Genomic DNA, 18189 nt, shown 5'->3' with positions numbered 1-18189 from the left:
TCGTGTCGTACTAGTGAAATAACATTTAAACGGCAGCTAAGTTGTTATTACGGATAAAAGTTATGTACTTTCATAGTAAGTAAAGACTATGTTAAATACTTCGAAGTTGTGGCGTTTTTCAATCAGCGATCGACAAAAGTAGATTTATAGTCGTAACTTAGCCCGGCTACTGCAACTTGCAAAGTTAGAAAACTCTTCCATGTCCGTTAAATCTATATACCTACATGTATTAAACTAATATTTATTCGAAACCTTTAAACCATTGAGAGCATTTTTTAAGTTGCATTTAATGATACGACAAATGTGACAAAGAAATTTAATGATTTTATGGAAAATCGAAAAAAAAATGAATTGCAAAAACATCTCATGAATAGCGTATCATTAAGTGATCGGTAATGACTTATAACCAACGTCATAGATAGGAATAGAAGATCATTCTGTTTGTTGATTGAAAGACCGATGACTACTCGATAAAAGATTCTTAATTGCGGGATAAATCGCTGGAATCTCAGTTGCTATGACGCCATAATGGCAATTCTTCGTTAATTACGGATAGTTAAATTTAAGATGCGATCATTATCAATAACAGATGTTGCACAGACTAATGTAAAGTTTCGAAATGAATGAGATTATCATACGTTGAGTATTTGCCGTAGATAATTGCTTATTATAGTGGATTACGGAAAACACGTGCGTTAACTTAGAACATGAAAAAAAGTTTACATATATAAACGAACTTGAACTATGGAAGCCTAGGTGATACGATGTATTTGTTTATAGACAATTTTTTTAATTCGTGGAATCAGTAATAGCATATAGGAGATACTATAGCATGATTGTTAACGCGAGAATAGTTACTAACGGCAAATTATTTGATAAAAATTATTGAAATTTACAATCGTTAAAGATTACTTTGCACAAAATCGTGACGTATGTACGAGGAAACGAATATGTTAGGAGGATTTCCGATGTCAATGACACCAAGCCGACCGTATGTCGTTCGTTTTCAAACGGGTTGATTTCGATGAACGGGTACTCAGCTTTCGTCCATCCCACGCCTCCTCCCCTCGTTGTTAAGTTACGTATACTCGTTGCCTAATTGCTACTTTCGCGAAAATACCGTCAATTTTCAAGAGCACATGGTTCCGCGACATGCTCCTCGACGCATAAGCGCATGACCTCCTACAGGTGGCATTGTGTAGAGAAAGAGAAAGAGAAAGAGAAAGAGAGAAACGGGAGAGAGTTAGGACATTGAACTCGTTACACCTTCCGAACGAAAACACGGTACGCGCGCATCACCGGATTTTCCGCATTGGTAAATGCGGTCGATGACCGGTCCTTGTACATACACATTCACTCCTACATACATATATATATACACACACACACACATTCACTCACTCACTCACTCACTCACTCACTCACTCACATATAGTTATCGAATGAAACTTCGTATCGCTAGCGGTTAGAAAATGTCCTCTTCTCTATACCGTTCGCCATATAGTTTCGATTGTTGACGCGAACCAATGCTCGATTTATCTTACTTTTCTTTTACATCACCCTTTTTCTTTCTTCTTTTGCAATTACACTCGTCGGCGTCAAACACTAAGAGAATCTTAAGATGTTTTTTTCATTTGATGAAATCGAACTCCCCGGTTTTACATTTCTGTTTGTAATTTTTTGTAATTTTTATTAGCAAAAGTAGGCGACCCTTATAGAAAAATTTCATTGGAATGTGTGTTTAGAAATGACATGTTTAATCAAAATTCAAATTATAACTTTTTATCTGGAATAACATGTTTATGACCATTGATCATATGTATTGATCCACGATAGATATTAAATTCACGATTAATCTAGATTAGAATTAATGCGTGGGAGTGATATAACCAGAAAGGCGGGTTTGATAGCATACTTGTCGATCCAGTATGCATATTCGTGCAGGTGTTGTACCGCAATAGTCCAATATAATTTTCAATTTTAATCGGTTATAAAAAAAATGGAGAGTCATTTAGACCTGTGCTCAAAACATTAGTTGTCTTAGCTAACTGGTCCTTGGAACGATTTCTCCATTACAAATAATAACAAAGATATATGATAAAAAAGATCTTTATCTTTAACTCATTCGTATATTAAAAAGCGTGTTATTGAGTTTTAATTAATAACCACAGGCAAAGCAACAGAAAAATAAAGAGAGAACTTATTTTATTACCAAAGACAAAAAGAAGTATTAGTGATAAGAAAAATGATCGTTATTAAAAAACACTATAATCTTAAAATAGAATAATAAATTAGTATATAGCTTAAGATAATTATAATGATTCAATATGTTCGATTTATCTACGATATTATTATAATCCAGAAAGTTTGAATATACAAATGAATTATTATAATACAATCCGTAACAATACGATCTTCAACGTATGTCCACCATACGTTACGTATAATATTCTCAATTAATAATGAAAATTTAATTGTCTAGAGGGTTATATGTAGACGAATATAATTAGAATTTCATGTATCGACAAGCCATTAATAAAAACGTTGTTTCTATTTCCTTCTTCGTTGTATTCAATTGTATCAAAATAACGATATCATTTTTTAATTAATTCTACTTTTAAATCAAGTCCTTTCGGATTCGAATTTTAATTAGGTATGCTTTATTATTTTTAATTCTGTTCTTTTCATTATTTCGCCATTGTACTGTTAAGAGGATAACATTTACCGTCGGTCTAATTTATTCCACTCGTAAATTAGGAAACATCGAAGAAGAATTATCGATAGTAAGATAAATGATAGTAAAGAGATTTTTTTCTAAATAAACCAACACGAAAAAGGTGGAATTGTAAGTGAGAAAAGATATAAGGGGTCTCATTACTTCGAAAATATTTAATCGAAGGTAAAGTTAATTATTTTGAGAAATGCTCAAGATCTAATAGATATTTATCGCACGATTTTTCTCAACATATAGAAAAACCGGATGTCCTTTCTCATTCCCGAGGAAGCTTTAAGGAATCACGAATGGACGAACGCGTTAAACCGCAGGAAGGAACGGATTCTCGCAGTAAACCGGAAATTCAACTTGCCGCAACTTGCATCGGCTTATCCTGTTTCTTCATAATTCTCGAATTCCTCTTCCACTCCTTTTTACTACTATTTCTTCTCTCTTTTTCTTTCTGATAATAAAGAACTAACGTATCGTATCCTTGGACTGTACCATTCGCTACTTGCTAACAATTTTTAGATAAATACACAGACATATTCCAGCTTTACAATTTATTTCATTTCTATCATCTTTTGCTACAATAAAACTCATTTCTCCTCATTAGAGTAATGTTAACAAAATGCATAGAAATTATTGTATTATATACCTATAAAAAAGAAAGATTTAAATTTGCTGTATTTTTTTATCAAAAAAGAAAAAAGAAACAAAATTACAAAGAAATAAACTTAAATATAATTTCATAAATTTTCAAGGATCCTAAAAGAATTTTAATAAATAGTCGAAAACTTGCCATTGATATCAGAGAGAGTATTCAAACGATAGAGTCATCTATCTTCGAAGGAAATCTCGAATATCATCCGTTCCACACACAAGGATTTCAAAGAAGAGAGAAAGAGAAAGAAAAAGTCCGGTAATCGCGAAACATTTTCCTATCTTCGTATCGTACTTAAAACGTCTTAATCCCGAGGCGAAACGAGCGAGATAAGAGAATCCAATGGGATCTCTAGTGTATCAATCGTATATATAAATACGTTGAAAGACGAGAACGAAAAGGAGCTCGTCCTCGCAAGAGTAAAAGGGATTTATGGAGCGTGTCAGAGGATCGAAAATCCCAACACCATGTCTGTCCGTGCAGGTCCTTCTTATCGTTCCTTTCGATGTTTCCTTCTTGTTCTGTTTCTTTTTCTCTTTTAACTCCTTTTTCCTTTCTTTTTATTCCTTTAAAACGCCGTTTAAGTGGTGGTAACGTCGAAAGAAGAACGTAGATCGGTATACGCGTATGTTTAAAGCTATGAACGAAGGCAAGAACGATATCGGGGGTGGGATTTATGGAGCATGACAGAGATTTACAACGCCTCTCGCGTCTGGAGGCTTCACGGATCGCTGAATCGTGGGGACGCTGCCTGTTCCGCTTGCTTTCGATCCTTTCCATCTTCGAGAGCCTTCTCGAAGTAAGGCTACCTGCACCTGCATCGGCTGATCGCGTAATCGCGGGTGGCTGCTTACCTTGAGAGGGTCAGAGCCAGAGAGAGAGAGAGTGAGAGGAAGAGAAAGAGAAAGATAGAGATTGACGATGAGAGGTCTCTACACCAACGAACTGCACGATATGTTTTTAAAAAATGTTACAAGTCTGAGACAAAGACGTCCTTGTTCCCAAAAAAATTAATGGACTCTGGATTCTATCATTTCTACGAAGAATCGTTTTCGAGGTTGAGGTTTTAGTATTCAAATCACAGCGGGAAGTAGTCGGCTGGAGAATGTCAATGGCGATCAGTTTATCGAATATTGGACTGTGAGAATTGAAAAAGTTGGCCGAGTTAACGAATAAGTCCCAATTAAAAGAATTTGAGAAAATATTCGATATAGAATATTTTCGTAAGAAGGATTTAACGATAAATAGGACGTCGAGTGTAAATGATAAATGTCACATTATTGATTAAGATCAGACACAAAAAAAGAGAGAACGAGTTAGTACAATTTGGCTACTTTCCAAAAGATTTTCATTATCATTGCATGATAGATCGTTCATTGGACAATAAGTTTGCTTCTGCAGCTACATAAGAATGACATTCGTACATGATAAAACTTTAATGCGTTATATTATCGATACGATACTTCTACACAGACAGAAACACTCTGAAAGACCACTGATTCATGATTTACGATTGATCTATCTTCCTCACAAGTATCTGTGCGCGAAATGGACAAGTAGAACGAGATAAACATTTTTACTTTACCCTAAGTTCCTATAATTTTATTCTTATATTGTTTTGGTAGTTATATACATGTATATGTGAGATAGGATGAAGAAATTATTATAAAATAAATACTACTGTATTTTTACGATATCAATAAAAAGAACTAAACCTATTTTATTGTCGAAAAAATAGAATTAAATAAGAAGAAAATAAGAAGTAAATAAAAAGTAAACCGCGAATAACATCTTTGTTCGCGTTTACATTTTTTGTTCTGATCTAAAAGAGTAGTATAAAGATGGCTAATAATATTGTTGTTGGATAATACATTTTTACAATTTCTTTTTTAAAAATAACTACAATACTGATAATATATCTAAAAACTAAATTTACAGAAACTAAATTGCACTCACACATTCAAATATACTTATTTACTAAATCTTTGATTTTTTACAATTACTTTGTAATTTACTAATCTTACTGTACTTACTAACCAACTTATCCTATACTTATTCTTACTAAAATTTATCTTACTATTATTTTTTTTTCGCAGTGTTAAATTATAGACAGTATTGAGAAGATCTTTCCTTTTTCTTTCTCTCTCTCTCTCTCTTTCTCTCTTTCTTTATCTCTTTCCTTCTCGTTCTTTTAGTTTTTACACGCTCCAGCTCGTTGCTCTAGCAGCTTCTTCTTCACTATGGTGAGCGCACGAGCGAGTCTGGCATGAAACGTGCTCGGACCATCATGAAATAGAAGCGACTTCGTGCAGTTTTCAAAATGAATCGTAAAAGTCAAGTTATTTTGGTATAAAAAAGACAAAAATTCTATTATTGTTTCTCTTTAAATTACTGTTAGATCTTTCGTATGCCCGGTTGCCTCGAACGATCGTTTACTCGAAATTGACGAATCTACTTCCCACGTATTCGTGGGCTCGATCTTATGCTTCGTATGTTTATACGGTATATATTTATGTTCTAGACAAGGAAATATAAAAGTTTCATATTTTGAACTCAAATCATCGATATAGCGTTTAAGAAAATAGATTTTTATACTATACGGGGTTCAGCCGAATGACATATGCAAGCGGGCACAAAATGATTTTTTACGAAAATATAAGACAAAAATAAATTGAATCAAATGTTTGCGATCGAGATTTCGTTTTGCAGAATATACAAAACTGTTCCGTTTAAATTAATCTTTCATCAATTCAAGTCTCGGACGAAAATATTATATTCTATTTTTTTCTTCATTTTTGTTTCCATAAAAAATCATCTTGATCTTGTGGTCGCATGTACGTGTTATTCAACCAGACCCTGTATGTAGAATAAATGAGAAAGGGCGAAGAACTTTTGGAATCGTAAGAATAACCGAACTCAAAGCCTGCGGTATATTGAACTTTGGTCTCGAGTACGATGAATGTACGGTTTTCCAAGGGTACACTTTACATTCCACGTGTGCCACGCGCGTACCACAATTTCTGCTCACCGTATGTACCGAAACTCGTGCCACATGTCTAGTACAGTTCAATGACCAAACTTGTGGCTGCATGTACCGCTGTTATACAGTACCTGGACATAAAGCACAATGCAACGTAATATTCAATTTGCGCCAGGTGTACATCTTCTGTCCCCGTAAGGTATTCTTTAAAAAACAGAGAAAAAGAATAAGAAGAACTTTGTAACAATCGATTCGCGTAACATAGAAAAGAAAAAAGAAAATACATAAGGCGTAATCTATAATAATTTCGAAAAGAATAGATAGCGGAAAGGAAATGGTGTAAGGGTGAACGAAAAGAAATAGATAGAAAGCCACGTCCATTTAGGATAACGTTAGACATGCTCGAGGGAGGATAAATTTTTTTCCTTCACCCAATCGGCACATCACGAGACAAACATGGCGTACAAACATAATTTATGCACCCCTTCTTCGTTCGGCCGCGTGATTTTCGTTCGAACCCCATACGAAAACTCGTTCTGGAAAAGCGGCCAGATGCTGCACGCTAAAGCATCAAAGAATGACCTACAAATTCTGGACCTTTTAAATGGCAAGACTTTTAATATCATTGTCATGATGTCCTGTCGCGTGTCCAAAACAACTTATGATTATAAAAAGATTGTTTCTTTGATTGATATTCTTGAAACTTTATATATATATATATATATATATATCTTCAAATCTCCTGTTGGAAACGCGCTTAAAGCTTTTTTTTTGGAAACACGTAGGAACCTTTGAGCTCGGAAATTTAAACCCTTTTTTTGTCTATAGCTAAGCATCTTAAAATTTTCCTACTTAAAAAATCATTTTAATGATTAAATTTCAAGAATCTTCAAGAGTTCAAAATTACCAAACAAATCTAACGTTCATTATCGCTCAACTAATTTTTTTTATTTTAAAATTGACAAGATAAATGACTTTTAGTTGTTAAAATTCTTGATATTTCTTAAATTCAAATGATCTATTATAAAATCAAGCACGAAAGGTTCTAAGTTCACAAGACGATGCTACTTAGATAAACCCTATCTTACCGATTTTCTAAAAAAGATAAATACTATAACATGCCTATGATAAACAAACTTTGAACTTTTGAGACACGTTATTCGTGACCGATTTTGAAATTAAGAAAATAATGTTTATTATCAAATATTAAAAAGAAAAAAGATGACACATTGAGATAAAACGTGTTAGCTTAGTTTCTTATTTAAATAATATTTAATTAATTCTTTATTTTCTCGCTGATTTAAAACTCGTTCGAATGCATATGTTATAATGAGTCAAATAATCTATGAAAAGATTTTATTTATAAAAAAAAGTTATACGAAAAAATAAAGGAGGAGTAATAAAATAAAGGAAAGGATCGAACCAGTCCCTTATCTCCTCTCTAAGATAAACTAAGACCGAACAAGAGTCGACAAGTTATCTAAAGAATGGAATGAAAGATCAATCAATTTCTACGGCAAACACGCATGTGTATTACGTGACGAAGAAAATACTAACTCATGAAAAAGAGTGATAGAGAGAGATAGAGAGAGAGAGAGAGAAATAGAGTGTCCGCGTTAAGCTTCAACCAATTTTTTGATCGATATATTTTCAGTTTTTTTCATGTTTAACCGATTTCAATCTAAGCGCAGAATATTCCGCAAACTTCATCTATCTGCCATGACCGAGCGCGGAATATTCCTCATAAGAAATATTGGTTTTTATGTGAGCATTTAAACGCTGATACGGGTCAGTTATCAGTTAAACTTGCTAATTTTTGAACAGGGAAACTTAGGTAGTAGTAGTATTGATTTTGTCAATTATGAATAACTATTATAAATCTTTTCACTTAATCGATCGTATGATAAATTATACAAAAGATAAATTTTACAAAGTACTATGATTTATACATATAAAAAAGCTTAATTCTACGTTTCGAATGTTAAGAAAATTCTATGTTTATGATAAAAACATACAGATTTGAAAGTTTTATTTTCCCACCGCTTGTCAAGTGCAATACATATCTAATCAGTGTTTTCGAAAGTAGGTTCTTTGACGTTATGCTCGTCTTATCTCTTTTTCTGTCATCGTTCTTGGAGGGTTCTTCCTTCGTTCGGAAATGGACCCAGTTCCCGGGTAGTGTCACCCCCTTGTTTTCGAAGGCAGTTGGCTCTCTATTTAATCTTGAGGTGACAAATGGCCGTGGCACCGATTCGGTGACTCAAACATAATCCTGTCACCACATGCAAACATTGATCGGGACCAATATCGGTCGGTCCTTTCTGTTGTTAACTATACACTGAGAGAGAAAGAGAGAAAGAAAGAAAGAAAGAAAGAAAGAAAGAAAGAAAGGAAAAAAGAAAAAACCTATTTTACCCCACCCTCTGACCTGACAACGAAAATTTATTATGAGAATGAAAGGAGGATAAATCTCGATACTCGTGTCGGAACTAATCGATGAAATTTCCTCTTAGTAACGAAGTTACATCAACATATTCAACTTATAACGAGCGTCTGATCTTTTATCACGAAATTATTTCGAATATCTAGAAAGTGATGAAAATGAAGAAGAATAGTTATCTCGTAGCATGTAACTACTTGAATAACGTTGTTTTTCGAAAGGAGATAGAGGATATGATTAATTAATTTCATATGATTATTTCTCTCTCTCTCTCTCTCTCTCTCTCTCTCTCTCTCTCATACTCTATACTCTCGGTATCGGGTCAAACCAAATTTGCAACAAGAATAGACCGCTGATTTAAAGGGACGGTCGCGGTAAGAGCTAATAATGCAGACAGAGTGTCATCGTATAAAATAGTCGTTTCCTGGCTGCCATTTTGCGGTCGATGCAATTACGTGCAAAATCTAACCATTCTTCACGTCGTCGCCGTCATCGTCGTCGTCGTCATCGTCATCGTCGCGAGCTCGTAGGAGCTCTCATCGGCAACAGAGCAAAAGAGAAGAATAGTAAGGAAAAAAAGAGGAGAAAGAAGAAAGAAGAAAGAGAGAGAAAGAATTAAAGTCGCGATGATAATATATTTTTCCAATGGCAATTAAACGAACGAGCACGCGCGCTCTATCTTGTGTTCGTGTTCGCTTTTTTCTCTCTCTCTCTCGTATTCTTTCCCTTTCTTGACGCGACTCGAGAGTAAAAAAATGTAGCCTCCGGATAACGACTATCTTATCTTCGGACGACAATTTCTCCGACGGAAAATAAGCTTTAGTCGTTATATCGTTCACAACTAAATCCATCCAAGTTATACATAAATTCAAAACGACTTCAATTATTAAGCTCATAAGTTGTCGTTACTTCGACGACGGAATATTTTCGGTATGATATTTTTTTTTATCTTTAACGATTTTTCAAAAAAATATCTACCTTACTCTGATTCCTTTTTCTATCGAGAAATCTATATGAACAAAAAATTGAAGTATCCACACGTGCTTACAAGAAGAGTGCAGAGCATACGTTATAAATAAAAAGAAGAGTGCATTTTCAATAGTTTTTGGAATCAAAATGATAAAGGTTTGAATCTATCAATTACTTAATTTCGCTACTTACCAAAAATTTGAAGAATTGACGTATCCACGATGAGAAGAGGAAGACTCAAAAATTGTTGATAATTGTGATTCTTCTCTTAAAAGATATTCTCTCTCATTCTAAATTTTTTCATCGTGTTCGTTTTCTGACGTAGCATTTTATCGGCCTTATTTTGGCATTTTGTCATATTCTTCCTGAAGAGAAATTTTAACGAAGAAAGAAAATACACAAAAAAGAAGGAATTATAATAGCTCATCATTTTTCATGGATCTATTTCTCTCTCTCTCTTCTGTTTTTCTTCTTATCGCACATAAGTAATCGTGCGTTTAACAAGACGAAAAAGTCGCGATTCTGAAGATCTTTCGGCAAGTCCAAAAGCACGGTATGAAGTTCCTACTTTCTGAACACTACGTAGGAACTCTATACCTCGCTGCTGGATCTTTACCATATTCTTTGGGCCCTGATATTCTCGATATTTCTTCTCTCTTCTGTATTCCTTCATCCATTAGTTCCGTCAGCTTAATTATGATAAGTCCCAACCTTCACCCCCACTCCGATATCTTCAAGACGATGAGAGAATTCTGGAATGGTAACATTTACGAGCCATCCTTGAATACAACTTATTTTCATTAGATCGAAATAATTTTACTATAGAGTCGAGAAGACCACGTTAAGTAGCAGTAGTCGTTTAATAAAACCTACTCGTTCGAAGGCCCGCGAAGAACTGATGTGTAGTCTCTCCGTGGCCATCGGGGTAGAAGCATGCACGCCAAAGACACACACAGCCCTGTGATTTCCCCTACTTCTTCCAAGTCTGGCAGCGACAGTGACGCCTCTGCCGGTGAAGAATGACATGACTACGACTACAACGATGTTGCACAGGAGGCCCAAGAATAAGAATAAGTGAAAGAAGAAGAAGAAGAAGAAAAAAGAAAGAGAGAGAAGAATTAAAGAAAAAGTTGAGAGAAAGAACGATGAGAGGAAAGACAGGACGACATGATCCAGACGCTATTACAGACTCTTCTGCTTTTGCTTTCCTCTTCATCTTCATCTTCATCTTTTTCTTCTTCTTCTTATTCTTATTTTCATACTATCTAGAGCGCGTTTGATCATGAGAAAATAAGAGTTCTAAAGTAAATATGACTTCTTTCATACTTTTTTTCCGTTCTAATTTACCCTTTCTCTTCTTTCTTATTTAGGAGAAATTTGAACGAATACAAAAAAATATTTAGTAAATCATTGTGTAATCTTTATATGTACTTTGATTATCGACGAGAAAATTATATCGTTTTCGTTTAGTAGGATCCACCCACGGTAGTTATTAGATACGATAGAAAGGGAAGAGGAGTAGGAGGAGAACTAGGAAGAGGAGAAAATACGAACTAAATCAACGATGATCTCGCGTTCAGGAGGAAAGTCGAGTCAATTAAATGATTCGATTATCGGCTGATTAATACTATCGATCGCTCTTCGCTCGTAGTTAAACGCATTAGCTTGGTCAACGCGCGACAACTTGCACCACACGAAGAATGACTCACAAACACGATATCATTATCGTTCAGATTGTTATTTACATTAGGTTGCTTCTAAACAAGTTCTCAATGAGTTTTCGATTAATTTCGCACTTCTTCGCGTTTGCCAAGATGAGAAGGTAAAAGAGATTCTAGAAAACGACGAATGATACCTAATTTGGTAAAAGGAAGGAAGAGGAAGAATCGTTTTACGACGAGAGAACCGACTCGTAAAGTGGCAACGTTGCTACTCGTGTCGATGCCCTCTTATTCCATCTTCTTTGGATTCCCTCCATGCGTGGGAAAGTTTTTTCTCCGAAGGCGAGGACCTGCACGCCCGCATCAACTCGACCTCGATGGTCCACGTTTGACCCCGATTTTCAGTCTCTCTTTCTTTTTTTTCTGAATCCCTTTTTTTTCTTCAATTCAAGCCAAGTTAACATTGAAAATTTTATAAACTCCCTCTTTTGATTCTTTTTATAAGAAATCCCCTTTTTACCTATTTGTCCTTAAATTTATCAGACCACTATAGAAAACAATAAATTCGATTCTGAGTTTCTAGAAAAAAGATTAGAAATGTCAAGTTTAACTTTAATAGCAGGATATAAGAAAAAATGAGATAAGAAGTGGTTCCTGATGGGAGGTATGACGACAGTAGTCAGTGTGGTACGTAATTAACGTTAGTCAAGGTTCTAAACATTTGCACGATCCTTGAGAGAGATCGCAAGGAGAGCTGAGACAAAAACTAGTTATCCTTTCATCGCTTTGTCGATTTTTTTTCTATCGTTGGTGTTTTTCTTCCGTCGTTTTAACTCGATTATATTTTTTTCTTCTTAACGTTATGAGAACGAACTGGACGATCGTGTTCGAAGGTGTTATATCAGAGAAATAGTCGAAAGATCTTAGATTTATAAGGGAAAAGAGACTTCTTTGGTATATCAGACGCAGTATGGAAGAATGATAAAGAAGAAGTGAAAAACGAAGATAAAGACCGAAAATAAGATAGAAAACGAGTGAGTAACTGACATGAGTGAGAGAAAGAGAGAGAAAGAGAGCCCTCCGGGAGATCAAGGTTGCAAAGTAACTCTGATGACGCAATAGCCTGCAGCTGCATCCGGCGACATCTAATTGCTCTCGCCTCGTCATGCCAGCGGCATTATATATCATTGCCGAGTGATGTCTTTCTCTCTCTTTCTCTCTTTTACTATCTTACTCACTCGCTCAGAAGTTCCTCACTCACTGCCATTCGCTGGACCGAGGATGATCGTTTCTTCTGGTTCGTCGTCGTTGTCGTCGTCGTCGTGCCAAGAAAAGACTCGAAAAGTAAAAGAAAAATCTTTCGTTAGGACTTGTCTGACTCATTTCAAGAAACCTACTAAGACTCCATCTTCTGATTTGTGGCTTTCTCGTGGATCGGACCGACGACGACGAGATCAATTTCTTCTACTCCCGTTTGAACACTTTAATCGTAATCCTCCGCTCTTGTCAACGCAAACGACGTGCAATTGATCTTCTTCTTTTTTCCGCATCGTTCCTTTCCTTATATTATACTTCTACCATATATTATCTAAAATGCACTAAAACTCGTCGAATTTCTTTGCTCACTCATTCGCTTCTACCTCGGCTTGGACGTGGTGCGAGAGTTGCCTTTTCTAATTTTACTCACACCAACACTTGGAAAGTTTCTTGACGCGAACGGAGGAAGTAGCGATATATTTATTTCTCAACTCGCGTAGGAATACGTTCGTTTCTGTCGAATGAATTATTCAAGATACGCTTCGCGAAGAGAATACCGATTCTACTTCTTAAGGAATATCTTCTTTTTAAAGAAGAACGAAAACTTGTCATCGATGAGTTGGCATACGCGACGCGTGAAAAATATCGAACCAAGTCCTACGACAGAAAAGAAAAACTTATGTTGGTGTCTTTCCTTCTCTCTCTTTCTCTTAGAATATTCCAAAAAAGAAATCATAGTCCGCAATAATAATTCTCTTTCTGCTTGATATCGATCTCTGATTGCGGTTCGTTCGGACGTAACTGCGTTGCAATTTCAAAGATGACTCGGCGAATAAACAAAACCATTCGCGAATCATTCCATTGCTATCGATGGAACTAGTTTGCGAGGTAAACTAAAGAAAGAAAGAAAGAAGAAGAAAGAGAGATTCGGTATAAAGATTCGATTGGATCAAATTGAGAAAGAAATAGGAGGAAAACGGTTGGACCGGTTTCAAGGTGAACGCCGGAGATACTTTACGTTTAGAAGACATTAAAATCAACGTGGAAAATGGTAGAAGTAAATGTTTTATATTCATCTATTTCCCTCATCTTCCTGTAAAATGAGATAAGAAACGAAGTGAAGCTTCTAAGAAAGCGACGAGTTACGTACATATCTACTATCAGCACTTGGAATAAATAGAGTTCGGATAAATGGAGTTCTAATGTATTTGGACTTCCTATCACTTACCATCGCGCTGGACGCTCGATCCGTGACAGGAATACCGAAGAAGAACTCACGACCGGTTTCTCTCCTATTCAGACGTCCTACCTTCTCGCGAAGAAGACGCCCGGAAAACAAATCGATTTTCACGTAGAATCATTCGTCTCCGTAGAGACGAGAACTGAGTACTGACATCCGCGACGACAGTTCGGGGTGCCACGGCAATCAAACTTGTCGAGAAGTCGAGATAGGGATGGATAAAGGGAGCAAGAGAAAAAGAGAGAGAAAGAGAAAGAGAGAAAGAGAAAGAGAGAAAGTGAAAGAGAGAGAGAGGAAAAGTGGGTAGAGGGGTTTTTTCAAGCGTTGGCACATCTCCTGCGAAATTATGAAACTCGCTGGAAGCCTTAGCCATTACTCGGCTGCCAAAAAAAAATCCGACTAGTAGAAAGATGTTGAATGAGAGGAAGTGAGAAAAAGAGCGAGAGAAGGGAGAAGGGACTTCCTTCTCGCCGTTACGACACGTAAAGCGAAATTTTAATACTCGCTTGGCACTCTTCTTCTTCTTCTTCTTCTTTAAAAATCCGACGCAAGGATACGCACGTAAAAACGCCTACATGGATGTTATAGGTGCTTGTTTCCTCGTCGAGGGGAAGGATACAAAATAAAAGAAGGAAGGAAGGAGGAAAGGACCAACACGGCCCTTTGGCCCTTCTCTTTAACTTCAAGAATATGCTAGATCTTCACTTTCCCTGTCTCTTTTTTCGTCCCTCTTCTTCTGCCTCTTGGCACGAAATATGGATAAAATTTCATTCACAGTACCGGAGGTATTGAATCCACTAACACTAGCATCGTCAACACCAACGGAAGTCAGGACTACAAGAAAGTAGTCAGAGGTAATCTTAGGGAAAATACTAAAGCTCCTACAACGAGATATTATTCCAAGCTAACAAGGTGGATATCGAAAATTACCCTATGGAGTACCATGGTTAACGTGATCGACCATGGTGCTTAGATTTTACTCTCCCCTTTTATGAAATAAAAATATATAAAATCCTATTTTTTCCCTAAGATATGCCAAATTATAAAACAGAAATGAGGATATTTAGGGAAATATATATAATATAAATTTTTTTTCTATTTTCTCGCTTGATTTACCAACATTCTATTTCAATTTTTTATCCAATTTATTTTATAATCAGAAAGACGAAAGCTTGATAAATAAATAAAAAAAAAAGTAGCTCGTAAAAGATTCAGAATTTTATTCGACTAGATTACGGAGGAAGTTCAATAAGAGACAAAAAAACAAGTACAATATGGAGTGCAATGGTGCGCGCAAAAGTTCCTCGTGTCAATGCAATCGGGAATCGCGATTCAGTCAGAGTACGCAGCAGACACGCGTGTCCCCTTTTCGCCTATACGTGTATATACGCCTGTTTGCGAAAGCCCCAACGACCTTTCGAAAAAATATCATGGATGGAAAAGGGTGAAAGAGATAGAAAGAGAAAAAGAAAGAGAGAGAAGGGGAAAAAGAGAGGAGAGAGAAAGATATATAGATATATAAAGAAAGAGAAAGAGAGATATAGAGAGAAGCTCATGGAGGGCGGGGAACCCCTCTACGTTAATGCCTTGTTGCAGAGGGCAGCGTACTCGCGTGTACATCCATGCGGTAGAGAAGAGGATGGGAGATGCTCACAGTGAAAGTGGGATGAAAACCCCTCGAAATCGAATCAATTAAGCCACGTGCTGCCCCTCCACCCTGCATCCTCTGACGTTCGAAGCCTAACGATTGGATCCGATTGGGTCGATCCAAAGCTTTCCCAAAATGGAGAAAACTCTCTTTTAGTCTTTCATTAAGGGATAGGAGGGAAGTACGAGAACGAGAGTTTACGAGAACAAGAAAAAAAAATATTTTTTTATTTCTGCAAAAAACGTGGCTCATTTCTCGCAACACGTTTTTATCGAGAGCGAGCGTGAATCATCGAGCGAAATCTAAATCCACGAAAAAGAAAGTTATGACTACGAAAAAAAGCTTGCCGTGAGCGTTGGGACGCTTAGAAGCAAACGAAACGAAATGTAGTTATAACTTGAATCCTCTCCGAACTGAGTGTAAACTTTTATAAATGGGAAATTACGAGCGAGAACGTAGGACAGATGATCATGGCGATCGCTAACAATCGATCTAACATCTGTGTCGGTAAATTTGAAGAGAATAAGAGTATCGATTAACGTCACCTCGTTTAAAGGTCCAGCAAATTCTAGTCTCGATAACTCTTTTTCTCTCTCTCTCTCTCTCTCTCTCTCTCTCTCTCTATATATATATATATATATATATATATATATATATATATATATATATATATATATCACATCGAATAGAACTTGATGTATTCTAACAAACAAAGAAGTTCCTCGATAGATGTTTATATTGGTCTCGTAGCTATGTGTACTATACCTATGTATGTAATACATCTTCTATTCTCAGGGCACTCGCGCGCGTTCCATCGAGGTTTTACGTGATGCACAATCCTTTTTCTACATATTGCATCGCGCGTTCCTTTTTTCGCATTAATATTCTACGTACAAATATTTGAGTCACAATAATCGTGAAACATTTAAGTTATTACGAGACAGTTGACGCGACGGCATGAATATTGTATAACGATGATAATCAATGACCTTGGTGATTCGAAAGAAAGTAAGAAAGAAGGAAAGCGATGATCAAACGAAGTTACTTCCTTAATATTTTTCATAGCTTATTCTATTTTACTATCTATTGGATGTGACTCGTATTGTTGTTGATTTGATAAACGAAAAACCTTTTTTGTACTGTTCGGCAATCATTTTGAAACGTTCACGTAGAAGATAGATACTCGATCGCGATAAGAGTAACGTCGAATTTACCTCGAAACGAACGGACGCGTAAAATGATCGGCTGTTTCGTGCGACTTCGATTTTGAATCCGCGTTAACCCGCTCACGCGGCTTTTCGAAACGTGTTCGTCCGAATCGGTTTATCGCTCGACCGCCTTTTCGGACGATCGTCCGGCTCGGTTTTACTCCATCCGGAAATGGAATTGTACCAGAGTTGCGCGCTCTTTCATCCACCTACCAAAACCTCACCGCTGTCTCTGTGTTGTCCTATTTTTTACTCTATCTCACTTTCCCGCTTATCCTCCCTCTCTTTTTCCTATCTGTTTTCCCGATTTTTCTATTCTTTTTTTTCCATTTTTTCCCTTTTTGTTTTATTTCCCTTCTCTCCTCCATTGCCGAATACACACATGTACGAGCCAGTATATGCCCCGCGTTGGAAAGTAAATACGTTGCCACGTCGATTAAAACGTCGCAGAATCTCGCTCGCTCCCGAACGCATGCGGTTTTTATCCGCTATTTGATTCTTCTTTTTTCCCCCGTAATTTTAGTTTCCCTCTTTCGATTTCCGACATTTTTAAAACGTATCGTTTGTTGTATATCGATATCCGCCGTGTTTCTCGTTATCAAACTCGTTAACACCACGTGCTACTGAAGGATTTAAAAGGGCTCTTATCCGATAATTCTTTCCTCGAAAATTTACTCTTATCGAAGTTGAAGGGTTGAAGGAAATGCACCCAAGCGAATTTTTAATCAGATTTCGTCGAGTCAAAGCCAAGTGCGTCTACGTCGCAACAACGAACATAGAAAGTAAAAGTCAAAAAAGAAAGGAGAAGAAAAGGAAAGAAGATAAAGTAAGGAGAAATAAAATTATAAAAAGGGGAAAGTTTTAGTAGACGAGTACGCGAGAAAACGTCGAAACCCCATAAAGTCCGGACCATCGAGCTGTGAGCTCGTCTACGAGCTGCCGGGCTTCGGGATGACCTTCCTCGTTTATTTAATTATCGATCGAACTTTAGCACGCGTCATTCCACTCTTCGCGTTCGTGTCGGTGCGTCGACGACGCAACGATGAGAAAATTCTCATTTGGGAACATCTAAATTTGAAAATAATAAGCCTTGTAAATAGAAATTAGATTAATATTATAACGTTGTCTTTTTTCCCTTTAGAAAAAAAAAAAAACAAAAAAGAACTTGGAAAATAATTCGATATATCGAAAACTCCGAAAAATTTACCCATCTACATTTTGTTCGTTGAAAATAAGTTATTGGAAACTTAATCGAGGGTTCATGTAGGTGTAGGTGCGTATAAGGGTGGGGATAGGAAAGGGCACTCTTTTCAAGTAGGCAAAGCAAGGCGGTCTGTTGGAAGTACATCGCACACGCGGCATTTAATGCTGGAAAGTAAAAGGGACCACCCTCGTTGTAGTACGAAACG

General features: G+C 36.4%; 2 protein-coding genes across 14 annotated transcripts in view; one reads left to right on the top strand and one right to left on the bottom strand.

Moving 5' to 3' along the window:
• MESR6 (misexpression suppressor of ras 6) overlaps positions 1 to 18189 on the top strand; it is a 436905-nt gene that overhangs the window by 294428 nt on the left and 124288 nt on the right. The gene's annotated exons all lie outside the window — the stretch shown is intronic.
• LOC149030857 (uncharacterized) overlaps positions 1 to 18189 on the bottom strand; it is a 124068-nt gene that overhangs the window by 2384 nt on the left and 103495 nt on the right. Inside the window, exon 3 of one of the 2 annotated variants that reach the window (XM_089177506.1) lies at positions 12666 to 12763. The exons of the other annotated variant lie outside the window; for it this stretch is intronic. Coding sequence (XP_089033632.1) covers positions 12666 to 12763 — 98 coding nt within the window. The remainder of the gene's footprint in view (positions 1 to 12665; positions 12764 to 18189) is intronic. 2 annotated transcript variants of the gene reach the window in all.

The sequence above is a fragment of the Polistes dominula genome, unplaced genomic scaffold (assembly GCF_049000335.1).
Source record: "Polistes dominula isolate Pdom_NZ unplaced genomic scaffold, Pdom_raw_medaka contig_24, whole genome shotgun sequence".
Classification (NCBI taxonomy): Eukaryota; Metazoa; Arthropoda; class Insecta; order Hymenoptera; family Vespidae; genus Polistes; species Polistes dominula.
The sequence above is the reverse complement of the archived record's forward strand: the minus strand, read 5'-3'. Positions and strand labels throughout refer to the sequence as shown.